Below are 20,299 nucleotides of genomic sequence, written 5' to 3'. Positions count from 1 at the left end.
CCCTTTATGTAATTTCTTACTTGGGTGCAGATAAGTTGAGTTGTTCAACTAAATTCAAAACATAACACTTAATCGTTAATCCACTAATAAAACGAAATCTCGTTTAGTGCCGGTTGTGTGGACAACACAAATTTAAAGTAATTTATTTATATTTTTCAGCTATACATAAATAATAGAGTTATGCATTTAAAACGCCTGATGTGCATTATAAGTAAGTGAATGAGTGCAACTTCAATAGATTTTGAGTAAGTTCAAACGTAAAAACATAATTTTTTTGATGCTGTTTGTTTTCCAGTAAATGTGTTTCGTGCATTTCAAAACACATTTTCGGATATAGCACTACTTACTGGTTTACAAACCAATTTGTACCTTGTTTTATAAAAAAGTAAAAAAAAAATATGTTTCTAAGAGGCAATTTAAGTATTTAGTTCAAATAATTTTTGGGTTTGAATGATTCTAATTTCAAAACCAATTTGATCAGCATTTGCCACATGATTATTAATTATGATGGAGTAAAAGTAAGTAGCGAAAAATGGAACGCCACCTTTTCTTGATACATGATACATTGCTGCTTATAAAAAAAAAACAGTGAATAAAGTTAGATTTTTTTCAGTTGTACAGGCTATTTGATTTTTGCTTTTTCACGATTACTAATGCTCATTGCTGCAGTTGCGGTATCATTTGCTTATAAAGTGAATGTCGAAAATTTATTTTGAGTATTCCCCAAACCGTTAAATTACTGAATTGTTAAAAATGCAACAGGAAATTTTCGGAATTCCGGGATCGAAAATACATAAATGGCTCATGTTGAATTTTTAAAGAGATGTTTTTGAATTTTTCGGAGGTAAAAATATGTAATATTTTATTTGTTATTATAAGTTAGTGCCTAAAATTTAAAATAAGGTAAGAAGAACTAAAAAAAAGTTCTGTATTGATTTTTGGGTAATAAGTGCTAACTTTTTATACTAAATTGTTACAGAGAGTTGGCATGGCTTTTAATGAAATAACGTGACAACTCTGGTTTTCAGCAATTCAACAGTGTTGTTTAATTGCATAATTTTCTGAAAATTCAGTTTGTATGGAGCAGCTGAAAAACAGCTGGACAAATTTCAAGAACTCAGCATTTTAAGAGTTGTCTGGTGCAGTTTTTGAGGTAACACATTTTACTTATTTTGACGTCGTGAGCGTTTTGCTAATAAGAAATCTTTTCCCAAAAAATTTACTTGTACAAAAATTATACAAATAGTTAAAAAAATATTTTTTAACGGTAATGGTTTGCCTTTAAACTTTCTTTTTAGAGGAATTTAAAAAGTGTGCCAATGGAATCTTTAAAAGTTTTATACTTTGTGCCGATTGGCAGTGAAATTGGCTCATCCCTAGGAGCAACACGAATTGTGCTCCCATCCCTAATAAGAACAGGTAGAAAAAAATGGACGAGGAACTGAAATTAATCAACAGCAATTTGAGCAATGCCCTGACCAAGTTGAAAGACAGCAAAAGCGATGATCTGCAGGATCGCAAGAAGAAAATGGCCCAGCTCATCCGCCTGCACCTGCAGCACGTGCAGACCACCGTGATCACCCACAGGCGGAGGACGCAGCAGAGGACCAGGCGGCGGTTCAGGATGCTGCGCTCCTTCTTCATGCGCCAGATGATGGAGATGCACTCGAACTACCTGCAGATGTACGCCATGCTGCGCTTGAAGCATTCCCAAGCCGAGGACACGGAGTCCGAGGCCAGCGACGAGGGTGGACAGCCGCCTGAGGAGATGGAGCTGCTGGCTGACTTTCCAAACTTCGATTCCCACTTCTTTGAGCATGTGGTCCCCGAGATGAGCGAAGAGGAGTTCCTCAACACTCTCCACGTATCCCGCGGAACCTTCGAGACCCTGTGCAAGCAGTTGGCCCCCACTCTGCGGGTTTCGGAGGAACTGACTCGAAGAGTGCCTGCTATTTCGCCCGAAAAGTGCGTTGCCCTGGCCCTGTACTTCTTGGCCAGCGGCGAGCGGCTCTCCTTGATTGCCGAGCGGTTTTCCCTGCCTCGTCCCAGAGTTATCAAGTGCCTTAAGGTCTTCTGCAACGCCGTCATGTCCACTTTGGGACGGGCCCTTCGACAGTTGCCACATCACCCTGTGGACTGCAATGGTGTGGCCGAGGGCTTTCAGCGCGAGAGCAACATGCCCGCTGCACTTGTTGGCGTCCTGGGCGTCTGCTCTATTCCCATCCGGGCCAATGGCGATGCCAAAAACTCCGTGCTGCGCATGGAGTACCTCTTGGACGATCGGATGCTCTTTCGGGAGCTGCAATTGGGTTGTGGCTCGCGAGCCACAATGGCGCCCATGTTTTCGTACGCACCCAACACCCTCTCGACCCTGCCCAAATTCCGCATCAATTCCCGTCCTGTACCGGCATTTGTCTTGGCTCCAGTGAACCAGAACTATCCTCTGCGTCCTTGGCTGCTGCAGCGCTATACGGATCCGATTGCCCCGCATGAGCACGACTTCAACGAGGTGGCCGAGCACCTGCAGGAGTTGAGTGACTGCGCCCTGCATCGCCTCATGTCCCGCTGGAGTTTCCTCAGCCAGCCCCTGGACATAAGCTTCCACACAGCATCCTGCATCATCACAGCAGCCGCCGTGCTGCACAATCTACTGGAGGAACTGAGTGAACCGCACATGCTGGAGTGGGGCAATTTGGTGGATGTGTCCAAGTTTCGGGCAGAACCGCTGTCAGACTCAATTGAAGAGGACGCGCAGTCCCATGCGGCGCTAGAAGTGCGCGATTTTTTAGCCAGAACCATAAGCTCCACAGAAATTTAAGCCTAGTATTATATCAACAATACCAAATCCCCTAATATTGCTGACACCCTTTACAAGGGCATAATAAATAAAAATTAAATTACATTATACAAATGTATTATCTCTTATTTATTCCAAGATATTAAAACGGAAATGTAGCCACATCTAGTAGAGGCGCTGAGGGGGTCCCATGGAGGACTTGACGTGCAGGGAGCGCACGTTCTGCCAGTTCTTCTTCAGCAGCGACACCAAGAAGTTGATCGACAGGTTGACGTTCTGGGCCAGCTCGTCGGACTTCATGCCCACGTGGCCGACGGCGACGGACAGACACAGCACCTTCTTCATCTGGAACTTGATGGTCGACTTGACCTCCTCGATCTTGCCGATCATGGACTCCTGATGCGACAGCAGGGCAGGGAACTTGCCGGCCTTGTTCAAGCCAGGGCCAAGCAGACGGGGAATCTGCTTGATCAGCGACTCGGAGGCCAGGAAGGCGTCGTAGGACTTGGCCAGCTTCTTCACCAACTTCTTGTTCTTGTTCAGCTTCTTCAGGGCCTCGGCATCCATGAAGTCAACGTTGTTGGCCTTGGCCTCGTCACAATGCTGCTGATCGCCAAGGATGCACACCTTCATCTTGGGACGGGGGATGTGCTTCAACCTGGCGAATGACAAGAAGAAACCTTTGGTTAGCTGGGTTTTGCGGGATGAAGTTGAAGGAAATGTGGGGAGGGACAAGGGGAAAACTTACAAGGCCCACAGGGGAGCACGTTTTCATTTTGATAAGAAAGGGGGGTCGGTGTCCATTGCTGGAGACCTACTCAAGTTTTTAAGACCCTGAGTGCAGGTCCGCCGAGATGTGGCAGCCACATGTGCTCGACTACCTGATGCCGCGGTGGACTCCACTCCCGGAGGAGGTGGTCTCCAAACACGTGCGCAGGTGATTTAGCCAACGTACTTGACGGTGCCGGAGAAACGCTTGTCCTTCTGGGGATCGTAGTTCTTCAGGCCGATCTGCAGCTCCACCGTCTCGAGGAAGCCGCGCTTCTTCTTGGCCGAAGCGTCCAGGAGTCCATTGACGCCCTCGTAGAGCGTGTCACGCGAGACTTTCGATCTGCAAGGTTAAGTTCTTTATTAATAAAAGTGCAATGAACGTAGTTCTAAACTATCAGCTTAGGGCGCTGTTTTAATTGTCGAAAAAATGCGCAAATGATGGCAGCCCACATATTAGTTGCATATTTAGCACAAAAATCACATTTTCTTTTGCAATCATTTCCAAACTGATGTGGACATGGAAGGTCTAAAAAGCTGGTTTCTGATTGCCAAATATAGTTAGAAAGGGCTTCTTGATCTTTTATCTAGGGCCCTGATGTTTAATTATTTATTAAACACATAAGATGGTCCGAAACTTCAGGGATTTTCACTTACGCCATCTCAACTGTTCGACGAGCAATTTGAAAAGAGAAAAAGTAGAGGAAGAAAGGAAATAGGGATGTACAAAATAGCGATGTTTTTTCGGCGATGTTTTCCGATGTTTATTTAATATCGATTTGTTATTATTGAGGCTTGACCATCGCTTCGATAGGGGTATTCCTGGTACGATTAGTAGTTTTCCGAACTGCTGGTTTGATTAAAATTATTGAGCTTAGCTTAAGATCGTACAATTGAGCCGACAGTATTCATAAAACTTTTTGAAATCATCCCACTGTTTCATATCGGGAAGTGTCGATTTTCGGTGGGGAGTTCGTACAGACTTATCAAAAAGAATATCCCGAAAATCTTACACCTACGAAAAAGAGAAAGAAATAAAATAGGGATAGAAAAGATGTTTTTAGATGACGCTTTTTCCACTGATATTCATTAAAGCTGATTTTCAAATCAGGAATACTTTTATGTATTATTACAAGTTTTGTGGATGACGACGAATCACCCTACCAATAGCTGCGATATTTGGTGTGCTGCCAACTGGTTTTCAGTCCATTATTTTGGTAGCCCTGGAATTGCGGCTTTGTTTGGAGCTGAGCAAATTGTTATTATATTTGCAGATTGATCCCTACTTAAGGTCCGCTGTGCCTGCAAAAATACAGTAACTGCAGCTACTTAAAAACTGTGTAAATATCTAAAGTTTGTGTGTTTAGTGACTCTGTTAATTTAAGTAATTTCTTGCAGGTATTCCGTTCCAAGAAGAGAGGAGAGAACTCGTAAAGAGAGGCAAAGAGAACACATTCGCTCTCTTTCGCCCACTGAGAGTGCGTGGAAATGAAAACATTGCTTTCACCATATCGCGATTTAGTCCGCATATTAGTTTAGTCGGCATTTCGCTGGTAGATATTAAATAAGTGCGTGGTGTCGTTGCAATTGGCGGATTATATAAGGGATTCGAGTCGCAACTGCATTGATTTTCCATTGGCCATGGCCCGAGTCGTCGAGAGCAATGTAAGTTAATTGCAACTAATCCGTTCACTGGGTTTTCTTTACATAACTCCCAACTCGCATCCGCCGCCCCGCCCCCATCTTTCTCCACTTTCTTCTTGTTCTTTCCCTCTGCCATTTCATAATTGTCAGCGATGATCTTTCGCTTTCCTTTGCTCGGCCAAATGCCCCAGTGGTTTTGCATTTGCTTAAATTGTTGGTCAACAGTGATGGGAACTATCAACGCACATTCCTCAGAATTTATCTGAGGTGCTCCTTCTTGAGATCTTGAGACATGCAAACTAGGTATCTGTTTTCCTAAAACGTAACTTGTGTTATTATTCTGATGTCTTGAACAATTGTTGGTACAACAATTATGCCTCTTTCCGTTTGTACCTTTTTTGGGTACATTAAAATTTTCCAAAAAAAATCATTTAAGTTCGAATTCGTAAACATAACTTATGATTAGTATTCCTCATTAATAATCCACAGTTGCTAATTCTTATTTATTCTCATTTTATTGTCTTGACCAATCATAGGTACAATATATGCCTTTTTCCATTTGTACCTTTTCCCCAAAAAGTGTTTATTTAATGTCGAATAACTTTGCAGTCTTTTCCCCGTGTTCAATACTTTAATTCAAAATACAACAAATCTCTACCTTATATTATTTACCTGTAATATAAATAGGCCCATCTAGTATAACCAGAAATAGTTTCTTTCCCATCACTGTTGGCCAGTGACGTCGCCGGTTTAAGAATAGACATGATGTCCGCCTGGTGACCTGAGGAGATGAGTGATGCGGATCGTCTGGTGGCCAATCTGCGCCGGGTGCCCGTGCGTCTGCCCAAGGAGTTGGAGGTGCGCCAGTTGTGCCGATCCCTGGGCGACTTGCTCGCCGGCGAGGCCAACCTGCTGAGCCTGCAGAGTCCGCAGATCGTGTGCGGCGACATCCACGGGCAGTTCCAGGACCTGCTGCACCTACTGGATGTGGGCGGATCGGTCCAGCAACATCGCTACTTGTTCCTGGGTGACCTGGTGGATCGGGGCAAGAACAGCGTGGAGACCTTTCTGCTGCTGGCTGCCCTCAAGGTCCGACATCCCGGCCAGGTGAGCCTGTTAAGGGGCAACCACGAGTGCCGCAGTGCCACAAGATGCTACGGATTCTACGAGGAGTGCCTGGCCCAGTATGGTTCGGCGAATGTCTGGCGGATGTGTTGCCGCGTCTTCGATCTCTTGCCCCTGGCGGCGATCATTGATGGGAAAATATTTTGCGTTCATGGCGGACTGTCGCCGGAAATCCAACAGTTGGATGAGTTCCGTAAGCTGGATCGCCGCCATGAGATCCCCGAGAGCGGCTGCATAGCGGATCTCCTCTGGAGCGATCCCCAGGAGGCACCTGGATGGGCTGCATCGCCGCGGGGACATGGAAAACTCTTTGGCGGCGATGTGGTGGAGGAGTTCAGCCGCAGCAATGGAATCTCCCTCATTTGCCGGGCTCATCAGTTGGCCCAGGATGGCTTCCGGTGGCATTTTGGCCAACAGCTTGTGACCATCTGGTCGGCACCCAACTATTGCTATCGCTGTGGCAACAAGGCGGCCATTCTGCGTGTGAATTCTGCCGAGGATTACGATTTCGAGGTGTTCGAGGCGCAGGCGCTGCACTCCAAACCGCAGCCAAAGAGACCGAAAAAGCGGTGTCGTCAGTTTTTCTTATGATGCAATCTCAGTTTCCCCGTGAATCTCATCCCGAGATAAAATGCAATGTCAAGTTCACAGAGCGGGAAAATCAGCTGTTTACCTAGTCATACACCCACCCCAGCACTCTTAGACCATAACTCTTCCATTCCACCTTACTCTTAGAATCGTAATCAATAAAATATACACTCAGTATAACATTGAGGTAGACTTCCCTTTACTGGCGTTGGCTCTGGCGGTCTCTTGATGCCTTTGCTTGTGTTATCTGCACTCTCTTTCCACTTCGCAGTCTTATCTGGCCAACATCGGTGCTTAAACTTATAGCACTCGCTGTGAGTTTATGAAAAGTTGTAGTTAAAAAGATTGTGGTTTCAAGAAAACATTGATTCATAATAGCCAGGATATAAGAAAAATACACCTACATGATTTTAAAATGACCAAGTAATACTTTATGTATTAACAGATTTCACGGCATTTTAAGCTACATTTGTTTTCAGGCAAATTGAGTTTTTCATCACTTAAAAAACATTATAAAACTAGACTGTTTTGACAAAAGATATATAAATATCAAAAATTTTACATAAATTTGTAATAGTAAAATTTCCCGAGAGTACTAGAATTAAGAACATTTAATTCTAACCATTCTAATCGAAAATGTCGCATCCGGGAACTTTACTTAAAGTGGATTTTCATTTTAGCAATTCACTGTATTGAAGGGCTAATGAAGATTTTTCTAGGCAAAACAACTTTGGTTTTAAAGGAGCATATTTGATTAGGTTTCTCTGTACATTGTCTGAAACAGTACTCTGTTAATATAATATTGTTATATAAAACAGTTAAAAATAATCATAATTTAATTGTCAATGTATTTCGTAATTATTTTTAAATAGTAAAAAAAAGTATTTTATTAGCAGTCACTTTAGTCTTCCTTTTTGTTTAACTGCTGCCGAGACCAGTTATCCTATACTTTTGACAGTCACTGTGCTTACTCGTGCTGACTGTGCATTTTAATCGGCAGAGAGGGAAAAAGAGAGTGTAGTTAGTAGTGACTTCCACGCGACGACTCTACTTCATTTCAATTGGAAATTGGAATCGGCGGCACGCGGTCGCACGTTTTCTCGCTCGCTTTCAAGTTCGGTGTGCAATTCAAATCGCAAATTAGCTAGTTTACAACAAGTGTTTTGTAATAAAATGACGGAATTTGATGTAAGTGATAAGTGAAAGCCCTCTCTCTCACCTTTTGTTGCTCTCCATTCCAATCCATTTCTCTTTTACAACACCGGCCTCTCTGTTTATCTAAGTAGTGCTTGTGACGTCATAAATAATAAGATGCGGATTTGTTGCCAAAGCAAAAAAATACATATTTATAACTCAAGGTCGGCTGTGATATGGGGCCAAAGTTTGGTGTTTCAAGCTGGTAACCCCAATTAGCCACAGGTTTTTGGGGGGCTTCGCAGCTGTGAATATCAGTTTCGAATATAACTAATCTCTTTGACATATGTTTGGCTTTATTTTTTCTTATCACTCGCGGCAGTTTCCATTAGCCATCATGACCTCTCATCAACCTTAAAAGTCAGCCCATAAAAGACTAAGAATAATACCAAGTATTAACACATCCATTACTTAGCTAAATATGGTCTACATCAAAACTATTTCAACGTTACAACCAAGTTATGTATGTGTTATAGTGCTATAAAAAACGACACTTTTGTCTTATTCGTATTATATTAGAGTTATTTATAGATAGTTGTTTAGAAATCGTTTTTCCAAGTACAACTATCACAACAAATTAACAAGTTCTTTAGTTTTAGTCGTAACCCATTTTAAATTACATTTGTGAAAGGTCTATTAATTTATTTATTTACTTACACATGTACTTACCAGTTTCCCACGATTTGGAAAAAAAATACACTGCATTTTGTTCCACTTGCGTAAGCAACCTTATAAACGCAATCTAGCATATAATATAAGTATTTATTTTGAATGGAATCTGAAAGATTAAACATATTTACAATCAATACGCAGTTCGTGTTATAAAGGTAAACGTCTGAGGGTGCATCCTTAGGTTAACTTCCTGGGTTACCTTATACTATTTACCGGAATGTCGCCGCACGGACTTCATTTTGAGTCACCTCTTTACCGTTTGAGTTTGGCATTGCAAATGCACTTCATCCGAATTTACCTTTGATCTGATCTAAAGTCCCTTACTAATCTGGATTCCTTTTTTCAGTTTGTGCCGATCGCCGTGGGCGTGGTTGCCGTAGTTGCCGGCGCCCTGATCCTCCACTATCTGCTGAACAAGAAGTCCACGAAGCCACGAAGGGAACCGAATCGCACCGCCCGCCTGCGCACCCTGGTGGACCCCAATGACAAGTATCTGCTGCCCCTGATCGAAAAGGAAAATCTCAGCCACGACACCAGGCGATTCCGGTTTGGATTGCCCTCCAAGCAGCACGTCCTTGGTCTGCCCGTTGGCCAGCACATCCATTTGATCGCCACCATCGATAATGAGCTTGTCATCAGGCCGTACACACCCATCTCGTCTGACGAGGATGTTGGCTACGTCGATCTCGTGGTCAAGGTGTACTTTAAGGACTCACATCCCAAGTTTCCTGCCGGCGGCAAGATGACACAGCACCTGGAGCAGCTCGAGTTGGGCGACAAGATATCGTTCCGTGGTCCCTCGGGACGGCTGCAGTATCTCGGCAACGGCACCTTCTCCATCAAGAAGCTGCGCAAGGATCCTCCCAAGCATGTTACCGCCAAGCGGGTGAACATGATCGCCGGCGGCACTGGCATTACCCCCATGCTCCAACTGGCCAGAGAAGTGCTCAAGCGCAGCGACAAGGACAAGACTGAACTGGCGTTGCTGTTCGCCAACCAGGTGGGTGATCGATAAGAAATATTGCTGGCCAAGTTTATTAAAGTTTTCTTGTAACTTCCTTTAAAGAGTGAAAAAGACATTCTGCTCCGCGCGGAGTTGGACGAACTGGCCCAGAAGCATCCCGACCAGTTCAAGGTCTGGTACACCGTCGATAAGGCCGGAGAAGGTGAGTCGCAGTCCTAACTGAGCATAGGCATATATCATATGATCGTGCTCATCAGATCGTAACATTTGTTCATGATTTGCTTTGTTGGTAAAACTTATTTTGAAACCAAAAAATTCGGTGTGGGAAGGTGTATTTTTCTCTAAGACAAATTAAGTTAAAAAACCAATACCATCAATCAATATTTTAAATAGAGCATTATTTCGTTTTTAAAAAGAACTTTCATTTCAATTTAGATCAATTAAATTTAAAATATTTGAAATATTATTAACTTTATCTATATATTTTGAAGAAGTACAGTTAAATTATATAGTCATTCTGTGAATTTATTACATATTTAGGTCTTCTAAAATCTTTGAATGTTCAAAACAATACTCAGGATGTCTTCAAATAATACTTTTAAAGGATTTTTTGTCATATTTTCTATTGATAATAGAACCACCATAATATACTTTATGATAGCCTGCACCAATCTTTCCCTTGACTCGCGAACCCACTACCATACTAACCTCATCCACATGCAGCATCCTCACCAGTCACCATTCCATTTGGAATATCATTGTGACCAATGCCAAGCATCTATTATGTTAAGATTCTTGTCAATGCCCCTCGTCCCATGCTGCTCTCAAACGGATGCCGCGAACGGGGAACGCGCGGTTCGTAGCCTGGTCCTACAACACTGGCCATGTGAACGACGACATGATGAAGCAGCATCTGTATCCGCCCGATGAGGAGACTTTGTGCCTGCTGTGTGGTCCTCCACCGATGGTTAACTACACGTGTATTCCGGGCCTAGAGCGACTTGGCCACCGGGCCGAGCAGCGGTTTAGCTATTAGGACTAGCAGCTCTAGCTGACAAACTAGATGCTATCTCTGTGTTTTGCTTTGATTTCACAATGCCAAGATAATGGGAAAGATTGGGTGCAGCAGGTCCCGCTCAGAACGTCTAGACTCTTTAAAAATCCTCACTAATTTGGTTTTTACTTAATTCTTTTACCCAGGTTGGCCGTACAGCGTCGGCTTCATCAACGAGGACATGATTGCCGCCCACCTGCTTCCCGCCAAGGACGATACCATTGTGCTGCTCTGTGGCCCACCGCCCATGATCAACTTCGCCTGCAACCCCGCGCTGGACAAACTCGGCTTCCACCCGGACACCCGTTTCGCCTACTAAAAGTTGTCGCCCAAGGCGCGCCGAACGGAAAAAATTGCATTTCGATATTGTTATTTTCCATGATTATCTGTTTCCCCATACTAGTTCATCTAAATTCCCCAAAGTCCATTGCGGCTCTACAAATTCGGTGCTGATTGTATAGGCTCTTTTTTATGATTTGTTAATAAACATGTGTTGAAAAAAGAATTTGTTTAAGCTTTCGGGTCCTTAATTTACATATTTATTTAATTTTATTTGGTTTGAAGATTGTCCCCTTTCTGCGAGCATTTTTTTATAGAAGCTAATTCGGGTAAATGGACATTTAGTTGTTCCACCTTTTTTTGCCAGTTTAATTTTGTACTTAAATAATATCACCGTTATTTTTATTTTTAAGAGCCTTATTTTAAAAATTTTTTTTTTTTTCATGGTATTAATACTTTTAAAAATAGATCATTCTTGCATTCAATTGTTTATATATTTATAATTTTAGTAAGAAATTATTAAGTTTTACCAATTAATTAAATTCTTAATTTATAAAAAAAACACGAAATTCTCTTTTTGGATTATTGGTATACAAATGGTATTTCCTGAAACTGAAATGGTATTTATTTTTACGCCGAATGGTATTTTTGTCGTTTTCGGTGCGGTCACACTATACGTGAAAGTGATATCCAAAAACGATCACACTATTTAAAGAAAAAAAAGCCGACGCGCGCGATTCATGTATACAAGAAATTCGTACTGTTTACAAAAACTAAAGAAAATGTCGTTTCAAAACGTGTTATGGATTGTACTTACAGCACAGCTGAGTTTGGGATATGGTTATTTTGAAAATAATCTCAGGCACGAAGACTACGATGTCGATACTAATGGTCCTGTACATCATAAGAACTGGATTCGCAACGAAAGGATGGACAACAATGGGCTGTACTGGCTCAAATGGTGGATAAATGCAACAGAGAATACTATTTACTTCGAGGTAACTGTCCATACTCGGGGATTTGCCGGACTGGGTTTCTCCAAGGACGGCCGAGTGGCAAGAGCAGATATGGTGCTACTGTGGGTGGACGATACCACGGAACAAGCGAACGCATTGGATTGTCATGGGGCGCAGGATCCTTCGAGCGGACCTCCTGTGCAAGACGATACGCAAAACTATGATATCATTGATGGTTACCAAAATTCAACGCATACGAATGTGAGGTTCAAACGAAAAATTGAAACTTGTGACCCATTTGATATTCCCTTTTCGGCTGATACTTTTAAAGTACTTTGGTCGATGGGGGATTCTGATCCTCTCCACAGGAGCCTAGAATGGCATGGTCAGAGCAGAGGCGTAAAGTCGTTGCGATTATTTTCTCCCATGTTTACCAAACATAGTCGCAGTTCAAACTCAAAGACATTTGATATGTCGGACATTCAAAAATGGGATATAACCGTGAACAATGTAACCATTCAACGATCAATGGACACACTATACTGGTGTAAAATAGTGCAACTACCAGAGTTAACTAAGAAACAGCACATTATTGGTTATGAACCTCTGTTGTCTGGAAAACATGATAGAAATATAGTGCACCACATGACCCTGTTTGAGTGCCAGTCAAAATCATATCCTGGATCCGACCCTTCTTCGTGGGACATTTGGGTAAGAAGTTCCGGCACGGTGTGCAACAGTAACCTACTGACACCGCGGGACTGGGATTCCTGTTCCACGCCAGTTGCAGTCTGGTCGTTGGGATCTGATGGACAGTTTATGCCACCCCATGCAGGAATTCCAATGGGAGGGGCATCTGGAGTTAAATATTATATGTTAGAAATACACTATGATAATCCCCATGGAAAATTATTTGTAGATCATTCGGGATTTCGAATACATTACACACAGAATCTGCGAACGTACGATGCCGGAATCCTAATTAATGGCGTATCTATTTCGGAAACTCAACTCATCCCACCTGGTCAAAAGAAGTACCGAAACGTCGGCATTTGTGGACCTTCTTGTTCAAGCGTCATGTTCCCCGAGGACGGTATCAAAGTAATTTCTGGAACGTTGCATTCACATCAAGCTGGTCGCCAAATAAGTCTTCGGCACATTCGCTCTGGAAAAGAGTTAAATCCTATCATTGTAGACGAAAACTACGATTACAGACATCAAAAAGTCCATCAGCTTGCTAATGAAACGGTTGTATTACCTGGGGATTACCTTATTACAGACTGTTCCTATGACACAAAACTCAGAAAGCGACCCACATTCGGCGGCTATTCAACGAAAGAAGAAATGTGTCTTACCTTTATTACTTATTACCCAAGGATTGAGTTGTCTGGATGCTACAGTATGACACCGGTTCGCGAGTTCTTCGAGATGTTCGGTGTTTACCAATTCTATTCTTTAAATATGACTGACATTGAGAACATGTTTCTTTACAGTGGAGATTACGTTGACTATAGTACAAATACAAGAAATACAACAACAAAACCAAAGTACGGAAAAACGTCCAACGAGGACGTTATTTACCAAGAATCTTTGTTAAACAAACTAGTTATATCCGAGCCTCCCGAGTTTCACGATCGCACATTTTTAGCGCACTTAAATCAATTGCCGTGGTACGAGCCCCTCTTTACAAAACGTGTAGAGCAAGAGTTTATAACAGGGAAGCATATGACGTTTTGTCGTGTTTCCAATGAATCAATATCAATTCCATCGGAAATAATTCGGTTCCCCGATTTTACTGCATTTGTTAAACCTCCTACAGCCTGTTTAAATTATTTTTTCACTGACAACGAAGAACTTCGATCGGGAGGCTCAAGACATCTTACTGATTTTACCTTTAGTCTACTTCTATTTGAAATTGGTTTGCGAAAAATAGTATTGTAAAGAAAAACTGCGAACAGTATTTTTTACAACATGATTGATAAAGCTAACTTACCAATAATAATCGATCGTTAAAGTATTCAGGAATATTTCAGTCAATATTCGTTAAAAATAAATAAGAAATCGATTTAAATTAGACATGTACCTACGCTTATAAAATTATTAAAAGGCTTACCTCAATTTCAATTAAATTTTTTATATATTTCAAAGACTTCTGCAAACAGGTTAAAATCTTATTTAGAAGGTCTTAAAAATAACTTAAAAGTTTTTTAAGAAACATGCTCTGAAATTGGAAAAACAAATGACATTTTTAAATTGAGGAAAAAAACTCCCAAAGTATTTGAATGAACTCTCTGACTTGAAGTCTTTACAAGTTCTGAAAGTTTCGCTGTATATAATTTATTTATAACATTTTAAGGATAGTATAATTGGTACTAATTAATTAAGTATAGATATAAGAATAATTTGAATAAAGAAGTAAATTTATAAAAATAAATCACTTGCAATTGAATATTTTTCTGAGTGTACTGGCTGCCCAAGTGCCTTTCGGCAGTGTGGTATATTCGAGCTCAGCCCACACGGTCACTCTGGCCAATTTGTTTACGCCGTACAGCGCACGGATTGCAGTTGGCCCAACAACAAGGCGCGAGCATAAACAGCGATACTAACATGGCCGGCTTCGTGGCGGTGCACACAGGTTCGTATTTGGCCAAGGCGGTTCCGATCCGCCGGGCAGTCGCCAGACAGCCATAGCCGCAGCCAGATGATTGATGACCGTCACCCGTTTTCAGGGGCTGGGAACTGCATCGACGAGACCAAGTACCAGCGGGTGATTAAGGAGGCATGCCTGCGCGCCACGGACATTCTGCGCAACGGCGGATCCGCCGTGGACGCCTGCGAGGCCGCCATCATCCGGCTGGAGAACTGCGGCTACACGAACGCCGGCTACGGCTCCAATCTCTGCATGGACGGATCCGTGCAGTGCGATGCGGCCATCATGGACGGCTCCACGCTGAACTTTGGTGCCTGCACGAACGTCAGCCGGGTGAAGAACCCCATCCAGTTGGCCAGACGCATCTGTGATGCCCAGTCCAGTCCGCAGCTGCTGGAGCGCATTCCACCGATGATCCTCGCCGGCACTGGGGCCGAACGCTATGCCGACGAGGTTGGCTGCTCCATGGTGGATCCCGCCGTGCTGATCTCATCGAAGGCCAAGTTCCAGTTCAACCACTACAAAAGCAAATACGACCTAGTGGTCAGCAGCAGATTAGGCAAGGCGGCCTCTGAGGAGCCTGTGCCAGTGCCGGAGCCAGGAAACGAGGTGGAACTAGCCGCTGCCCTGGACACCGTTGGTGCGGTGTGCGTGGATGGGGCGGGGAACACGGCGGCAGGATGCAGCTCTGGCGGAATACTCTTGAAGGTTCCGGGTAGGGTGGGCCAGGCGGCAACCTACGGGGCCGGCTGCTGGGCCACCGATACGGACGACCTGGCCATTGCCACCTGCACGACCGGAAACGGTGAGTACCTGATGAAAACACTGCTGGCCAGGGAGATCTGCCACGGGGCCTTCAGCAGCGACTGCGCGGTGACCAGTCTGCACAAGACGTTCAAGCAAAAGTTCCTGGACTCACCGCTGCTGCCCCGGCAGCAGGATCTCTACGCCGGAGCCCTGACCCTGCTCTACTATCCGGGCCAGAGCAGCGGCGAGGTGATGTGGAGCCACACGACGCAGTCGTTCTGTGTCGGCTACATGGCAACCAACCAGAGGGTGCCAAAGGTTCGTACACCCATCCATCATTTTGCGAATCTATATCTAATTCGGTGTGTGTTTATATTTGCAGTTTGTGCATTCGCCGCTGCCCACGTACAGCGTCCCGGGCCGATCGTGCGTCGTCAATGGCCATAATTTCCATTTGCGCATTTAAATGTGGGCTGGCCAACTAGCCTCAGCCACAGCCCCATCCGCATCCCCCTGCTGCTCATGGTCCTGGTACTGCTGCTCTGCATCTGCAATTCATTTGATTTAATGTTTAATTGCCGCGACAATCGCTGCCAATGACATATGGCAGAAGAAAGCACCGGAGGAGCTGGGGCAGAATTATTGTATACGCTGATTTCTCTCTCGGCGAAATATTAAGATAATTAAGCAAAAACTTTTATTGTAAATTCTCGTAGATCGTAATGTGTGCAGTACTAGTAGTAGCAATGAAATAGGATTTCGAATATTGTTCTCCTCGTCGAACCGGGTGCGCTAGATAAATCAGACGGCGGCATGCGAGTCGGTTCGGAATATCATATTCGAGTGGGCATATGTTTGTATCCGTTTGTATATTTAGACGCGCTGACTTGTGTGCGCATCTGTGTGTTTATGTCCAAGTGTTTACGGCCATCAATGTACAGAACTTAACCCATTAATTTGAGCTAAACAGAAGCCACAGCATGCACACACAATATCAAGGTCCCCAGTATCGCGAGTTGTCCTCAACATGAATATTTGATAATTGTGAAAATGCTTTTACTTTTAGCGTAAATCGATTTGTACATATAATACACACATGACGCGAGCTGTTTCAGACAAAACATTCATACATATTTTCTCCGTTTATGGGGTTTCGGCTAATAATCCCATGGTATTTCATGGCAAATAATTGCTAAACATCTCGAGGCTTTTTCAAACTACTTACAACACCCCCAATAAAAGAGTTCCATTAGCCGATGATTAATACTGCCTAAGTTCGTGTCCCTGATTTTAGTCATATTTTAAAGCGTTAGATCCCAGTAACGGATAATCAGAAATAACTAACTCTTAAATGTAACGTAATTATTATTTTGAATTTATTTTAAATGCCTATTGAAGATTGTCTACAATCGTAATGTATGTTATTATACTTTAAAAGCTTTGAGAAAGCATTTTTCTGTGTCCATCATTTTGCGGAAGAATTACTGATAGGAGAGTAGCTGTCGTCTGACTACGAAGAAATAGTTGTAGTTTCACTGGAAGAATCATCACTTGAAGAAGTCTCCGAGGAAGATGAAACCGTTGAAGAATCCGTTGAAGAATCAGTTGACGAATCCGTTGAAGAATCCGTTGAAGAATCAGAGGGAGCCTCTGTAGAAGATGCTTCAGTTGATGATGAAGTTGAAGCCGTTGTTGAAGAATCAGTCGAAGAAGAATCAGAGGGAACCTCCGTGGAAGTTGAAGCCGTTGTGGAAGAATCCGTTAAAGAATCAGTCGTCGAAGAAGTTGTGGAAGAAGCCTCCGAGGTAGAAACCGTTGAAGAATCAGTCGTTAAAGAAGTCGTAGAAGCATCAGCTGAAGAAGATTCCGTGGAAGACTCCGTTGAATCACTACTAGTGGAAGACGGGGTTGTAGTGGAAGTCGAGGTACTCGTGGAAGTCGTGGTGGTTGTTACCGAGCAGCTGGTAGGCTTGGTCGCCACACAGGTGCTAGTGGTCGAGTCGAAGTAGGGTGTTGAGGCACCACAAGTCATGTAAATGGCTATCCAGTCGGTTCCCGATTTCTGGCAGTACAAGTAAGTCTTGCACGTGGAATCGTCGGTGTTCCTGGTGAAGAAGTACGCTTTACTGGTACTAGGCTCGCCAGCAGTGCAGTACTCCTCTTTTTGGGTAGCACTCGGCGTCGTTGTCGGAGCAGCTGTCGTAGTTGCGGGCTGGTACACGCTGTTGCTACATGAGGCGCTATAGCCACCCTGTAATATAAACAAAAATTAAAATTGATCCATTTTAATAGTTCGACAAGACCTACGAATTCGGCGGCACAAGAAGGCACACATAGCGATCCAAAAACAGAAAGAGACTCGATGATACAACTCTCATCTGTACCGCAGCTGTACACATTGGAGGTTATGAGAGATCCGCTGGAGGAGCATCGGACATACTGGGTGCTACTGACACAGGCGTATTTGCTGGAACACACTTCGCACTGGGCACCGTTTCCGGCAGAGGTTCCACAAACGTCTAATACGGTTGTGCTCACATCGGAGCTGTCCACACATACGTCGTCGGAATTGGAGCAAACTGTGCCCGTAGGACACAACACAATGTCTCCGATTGTTGCACCACCTAAGGACGTATGTGTTTGTTTATTTCAATATTCTTCAATATTACAAATATCCTTGATCTTACTCATGCAATTTTGATATGCGGTCTGATTGTGGCAGTACACATCGTTGTCTGTCTGGCACTCCTGGCAAGTCTGTGCTGCCACAAGAGAAAGTCCTGCTGCCACAATGGCCACAATTGCAATTATCCTTTGCATGTTCCTTTGCAACTTTTCGCGGTAATGTTTCTCAATCTGAATAAGTAAATGATATGATCCGACCCAACCCATCCTCCGTCTTATATAGCGCGCGGATCTGGCTTTGCATCAACCTTCAATTGTTTATGGGTCCCTTGCTTGATAATATTGTTTGTCAGATTTGGTTCCGTCTGTCTCTGCCAAAAGTCTTCCATCATAAAGTAATATTGAAGCGTTCTAAAAATGCCAGTTACGGCTATCAGCAGATGACAATAACATTATTTTGCCAATTTTATGGACTTCTGAGAAACTACGGTACATTTAGGGTTGCTTTGACGGTTAATTTAAATTTCCTTTGTTAACATAAAACTTTGTTTATAATACCTAAGATCATGCGCGGTTCCACAGGGGATATGGGGACAGATCCCCCCATATTTTATTCGAATTTGTTTTGTTATATTCCCCCGACAATCAAATTCTGGATCCACCACAGCCTAAGATATTTAATTAAATGACTACAAATTCGGTACTATACACACAAAAATTTTATAGGTAAAATTGACCAATACGTATAGTTACGTAACTGTAAAAAAAGGTGAGCAACAACTAAAAAATAGTTTCCAGTATTTAGTTGTTTTTTGACAAATATACATTTTATACAACATTTTAAAATCTGGCGGGTAGTTCTTAAAGCATATTATAAGGTTCTGATATATAGTTGGTGCTGCAGTTAGTGCCCTACTTAGTCTAACTAGGGGCAACCTGTTGGTTTAGTTCCCACACATATGTTTTTTGTAGAATCGTAATATGGCTGGGATGAGGGGCAGGACATATATACTGTATCCCATTGAATGGTAACACTTCTTTGGCAATACAGATAAGTATGGCAGTTAATATCTGCTTTATATATTGTGAGGAAGTATGTGGTGTTCAATGCTACCCCAAGATCCTTTTCTGCCTGAGTACAGGCAGTAATTTTATCATCAGAACTGGGTGTAACAGTTGACGGAGCTGCAGTAGTCGTCGTCAAATATTCACTGTTGCTGCACGTAGCGTTTAAATCCAGCTGTCAAATATTAACGATTAGTATTATTTCAGTCTAATGTAATTACCTAAAAAACCTACGAAATCACGAGCGCACGAGGGCACACAGATATTGCCGTACTTCTTGAGAGCTATCGAGCTACAAATCTCATCAGTATTGCAACTATAGATATTCGCATCTATTAGAACTTCTTTAGAACATCTCGCAAATTGACTTTTGCTGACACAAGCGTAGTTGGTATCTGTGCATGTTGCACATCCGATTCCTCCAGAGGTTCCGCACACATCTATTATAGTTCCTGTAACTTCGGAACTTTCAACACAAACGTCATTGGAATTGGTGCAAACCGTTCCTGTGGGACAGTTTATCACATTGCCAGAGGGACTACTTTCTGGATGGAATATACAGATTCACAAATGAAAAGCTCGGAAATCTTTCCAGAACTTACTAAAACAATTCCTATATGAAGTTTGGTTTACGCAGTAAACTTCGTTGTCCGAAAGGCACTCCTGGCAATTTAGAGACTCAACAACAGATAGGCCACAAAAAACTATGGCAAAAATCGGTATAGTAAACTTCATTTTCTTAGGGATTTTAAGAAGGTTCTCGAAGAGAAAAGTAAGATAGTTCTATGGCAATGCACTGCACTTGCAGTCTTATATATAGAAAAATCTAAAGCTCAAAAAGAAAAAAAGTCAACCTTTAATAACATCTATATGGCTCTTTTGATAATACTGTTTGTCAGATTTGGTTTTATTTGTAAATTTACATCAATAAAGAAACATTAAAGATTTCGCAAAGTGGGGCTTTTTTTGAAAAGAAACTCGATAAAAAACCAAAAAAAATTTAACATGTTCTTTAATTAAAGTCCCGAAATATGAAAAAAAAAGAAATGAAGCTAGCCCTGTCAATTCGAAGTTGATTTACCCACGCAGTTTAAACCATATCATGCAATTGCAATCATTGCTATATTGAGAAACAGTTCATTCGGAAGACTTGTTTATAAATATACCGATA

General features: G+C 42.7%; 8 protein-coding genes across 15 annotated transcripts; 5 read left to right on the top strand and 3 right to left on the bottom strand.

Annotated features, from left to right (window-relative positions):
• Positions 1-1,389: 1,389 nt before the first annotated feature.
• LOC119554335 lies at positions 1,390-2,907 on the top strand. Its single transcript, XM_037865200.1, has one exon. It carries the CDS (start codon positions 1,430-1,432, stop codon positions 2,816-2,818), a length of 1,389 nt encoding a protein of 462 aa, XP_037721128.1. The 5' UTR covers positions 1,390-1,429; the 3' UTR covers positions 2,819-2,907.
• Positions 2,908-2,911: 4 nt separating this feature from the next.
• On the bottom strand, positions 2,912-4,329 carry LOC119554336 (60S ribosomal protein L10a-2). Of its 2 annotated transcripts, XM_037865201.1 has the most exons (3): positions 4,223-4,329; positions 3,753-3,908; positions 2,923-3,455 (listed from the first exon to the last, which is right to left on the bottom strand). In XM_037865201.1, exons 1-3 carry the CDS (start codon positions 4,225-4,227, stop codon positions 2,963-2,965), a joined length of 654 nt encoding a protein of 217 aa, XP_037721129.1. In that variant the 5' UTR covers positions 4,228-4,329; the 3' UTR covers positions 2,923-2,962. The 2 variants fall into 2 exon arrangements, with proteins under 2 accessions (XP_037721130.1, XP_037721129.1); XM_037865202.1 differs by lacking the exons at positions 3,753-3,908; positions 4,223-4,329 and adding an exon at positions 3,546-3,568 and having other exon boundaries at positions 2,912-3,455.
• A 454-nt stretch (positions 4,330-4,783) lies between these two features.
• LOC119555635 (NADH-cytochrome b5 reductase 3) lies at positions 4,784-11,308 on the top strand. Of its 6 annotated transcripts, none has more exons than XR_005219901.1 (6): positions 4,784-4,905; positions 4,964-5,230; positions 9,135-9,788; positions 9,855-9,954; positions 10,574-10,881; positions 10,953-11,093. XR_005219901.1 is itself a non-coding variant. In XM_037867156.1 (5 exons), exons 2-5 carry the CDS (start codon positions 5,207-5,209, stop codon positions 11,123-11,125), a joined length of 951 nt encoding a protein of 316 aa, XP_037723084.1. In that variant the 5' UTR covers positions 4,801-4,905; positions 4,964-5,206; the 3' UTR covers positions 11,126-11,308. The 6 variants fall into 6 exon arrangements, 2 of the variants coding, with proteins under 2 accessions (XP_037723084.1, XP_037723085.1); XR_005219903.1 differs by having other exon boundaries at positions 4,791-4,905; positions 10,616-10,881; XM_037867156.1 differs by lacking the exon at positions 10,574-10,881 and having other exon boundaries at positions 4,801-4,905; positions 10,953-11,308.
• On the top strand, positions 5,252-7,706 carry LOC119555636 (serine/threonine-protein phosphatase 4 catalytic subunit). The gene has a single exon (XM_037867158.1). The coding sequence runs from the start codon at positions 5,999-6,001 to the stop codon at positions 6,923-6,925; it is 927 nt and encodes a 308-aa protein (XP_037723086.1). The 5' UTR covers positions 5,252-5,998; the 3' UTR covers positions 6,926-7,706.
• A 145-nt stretch (positions 11,309-11,453) lies between the features above and the next one.
• On the top strand, positions 11,454-14,471 carry LOC119555632 (MOXD1 homolog 1). Its single transcript, XM_037867151.1, has one exon. The coding sequence runs from the start codon at positions 11,826-11,828 to the stop codon at positions 13,980-13,982; it is 2,157 nt and encodes a 718-aa protein (XP_037723079.1). The 5' UTR covers positions 11,454-11,825; the 3' UTR covers positions 13,983-14,471.
• Positions 14,472-14,542: 71 nt separating this feature from the next.
• Positions 14,543-16,853, top strand: LOC119555634 (threonine aspartase 1). The gene is made up of 3 exons (XM_037867155.1): positions 14,543-14,676; positions 14,771-15,756; positions 15,821-16,853. The coding sequence occupies exons 1-3, from the start codon at positions 14,649-14,651 to the stop codon at positions 15,902-15,904; spliced, it is 1,098 nt and encodes a 365-aa protein (XP_037723083.1). The 5' UTR covers positions 14,543-14,648; the 3' UTR covers positions 15,905-16,853.
• On the bottom strand, positions 16,793-18,608 carry LOC119555633 (uncharacterized protein DDB_G0271670). 2 transcript variants are annotated; one of them, XM_037867154.1, is made up of 4 exons: positions 18,126-18,608; positions 17,746-18,062; positions 17,393-17,689; positions 17,226-17,327 (listed from the first exon to the last, which is right to left on the bottom strand). In XM_037867154.1, exons 1-4 carry the CDS (start codon positions 18,328-18,330, stop codon positions 17,325-17,327), a joined length of 822 nt encoding a protein of 273 aa, XP_037723082.1. In that variant the 5' UTR covers positions 18,331-18,608; the 3' UTR covers positions 17,226-17,324. The 2 variants fall into 2 exon arrangements, with proteins under 2 accessions (XP_037723081.1, XP_037723082.1); XM_037867153.1 differs by having other exon boundaries at positions 16,793-17,689; positions 18,126-18,599.
• Positions 18,609-18,820: 212 nt separating this feature from the next.
• On the bottom strand, positions 18,821-19,903 carry LOC119555637. Its single transcript, XM_037867159.1, has 3 exons — positions 19,731-19,903; positions 19,363-19,673; positions 18,821-19,303 (listed from the first exon to the last, which is right to left on the bottom strand). The coding sequence occupies exons 1-3, from the start codon at positions 19,861-19,863 to the stop codon at positions 18,989-18,991; spliced, it is 759 nt and encodes a 252-aa protein (XP_037723087.1). The 5' UTR covers positions 19,864-19,903; the 3' UTR covers positions 18,821-18,988.
• Positions 19,904-20,299: the final 396 nt, after the last annotated feature.

The sequence above is a fragment of the Drosophila subpulchrella genome, chromosome 3L (genome assembly GCF_014743375.2).
Source record: "Drosophila subpulchrella strain 33 F10 #4 breed RU33 chromosome 3L, RU_Dsub_v1.1 Primary Assembly, whole genome shotgun sequence".
NCBI classification, from domain to species: domain Eukaryota; kingdom Metazoa; phylum Arthropoda; class Insecta; order Diptera; family Drosophilidae; genus Drosophila; species Drosophila subpulchrella.
Note: the sequence above shows the minus strand (reverse complement) of the source record. Positions and strands in the feature narration are given on the sequence as shown.

Bases quoted from the DNA above. Each gene is read 5' to 3' on its own strand.
- LOC119554336 (XM_037865201.1), bottom strand. The intron at 3,456-3,752 runs GTACGTTGGCTA...GTCATTCGCCAG, and splicing joins CGTTTCTCCGGCACCGTCAA to GTTGAAGCACATCCCCCGTC.
- LOC119555632 (XM_037867151.1), top strand. From the start codon at position 11,826: ATGTATACAAGAAATTCGTACTGTTTACAAAAACTAAAGAAAATGTCG.
- LOC119555637 (XM_037867159.1), bottom strand. From the start codon at position 19,863: ATGAAGTTTACTATACCGATTTTTGCCATAGTTTTTTGTGGCCTATCT. The intron at 19,674-19,730 runs GTAAGTTCTGGA...TATTCCATCCAG, and splicing joins TTCATATAGGAATTGTTTTA to AAAGTAGTCCCTCTGGCAAT. The intron at 19,304-19,362 runs GTAGGTTTTTTA...AATATTTGACAG, and splicing joins CCTCGTGCGCTCGTGATTTC to CTGGATTTAAACGCTACGTG.
- LOC119555636 (XM_037867158.1), top strand. From the start codon at position 5,999: ATGAGTGATGCGGATCGTCTGGTGGCCAATCTGCGCCGGGTGCCCGTG.
- LOC119555635 (XM_037867156.1), top strand. From the start codon at position 5,207: ATGGCCCGAGTCGTCGAGAGCAAT. The intron at 9,789-9,854 runs GTGGGTGATCGA...CTTCCTTTAAAG, and splicing joins CGTTGCTGTTCGCCAACCAG to AGTGAAAAAGACATTCTGCT. The intron at 9,955-10,952 runs GTGAGTCGCAGT...TCTTTTACCCAG, and splicing joins CGTCGATAAGGCCGGAGAAG to GTTGGCCGTACAGCGTCGGC.
- LOC119555633 (XM_037867153.1), bottom strand. From the start codon at position 18,330: ATGGGTTGGGTCGGATCATATCATTTACTTATTCAGATTGAGAAACAT. The intron at 18,063-18,125 runs GTAAGATCAAGG...ATACGTCCTTAG, and splicing joins CGCATATCAAAATTGCATGA to GTGGTGCAACAATCGGAGAC. The intron at 17,690-17,745 runs GTAGGTCTTGTC...TTTATATTACAG, and splicing joins CTTCTTGTGCCGCCGAATTC to GGTGGCTATAGCGCCTCATG.
- LOC119555634 (XM_037867155.1), top strand. From the start codon at position 14,649: ATGGCCGGCTTCGTGGCGGTGCACACAG. The intron at 14,677-14,770 runs GTTCGTATTTGG...ACCCGTTTTCAG, and splicing joins CTTCGTGGCGGTGCACACAG to GGGCTGGGAACTGCATCGAC. The intron at 15,757-15,820 runs GTTCGTACACCC...TTATATTTGCAG, and splicing joins CCAACCAGAGGGTGCCAAAG to TTTGTGCATTCGCCGCTGCC.
- LOC119554335 (XM_037865200.1), top strand. From the start codon at position 1,430: ATGGACGAGGAACTGAAATTAATCAACAGCAATTTGAGCAATGCCCTG.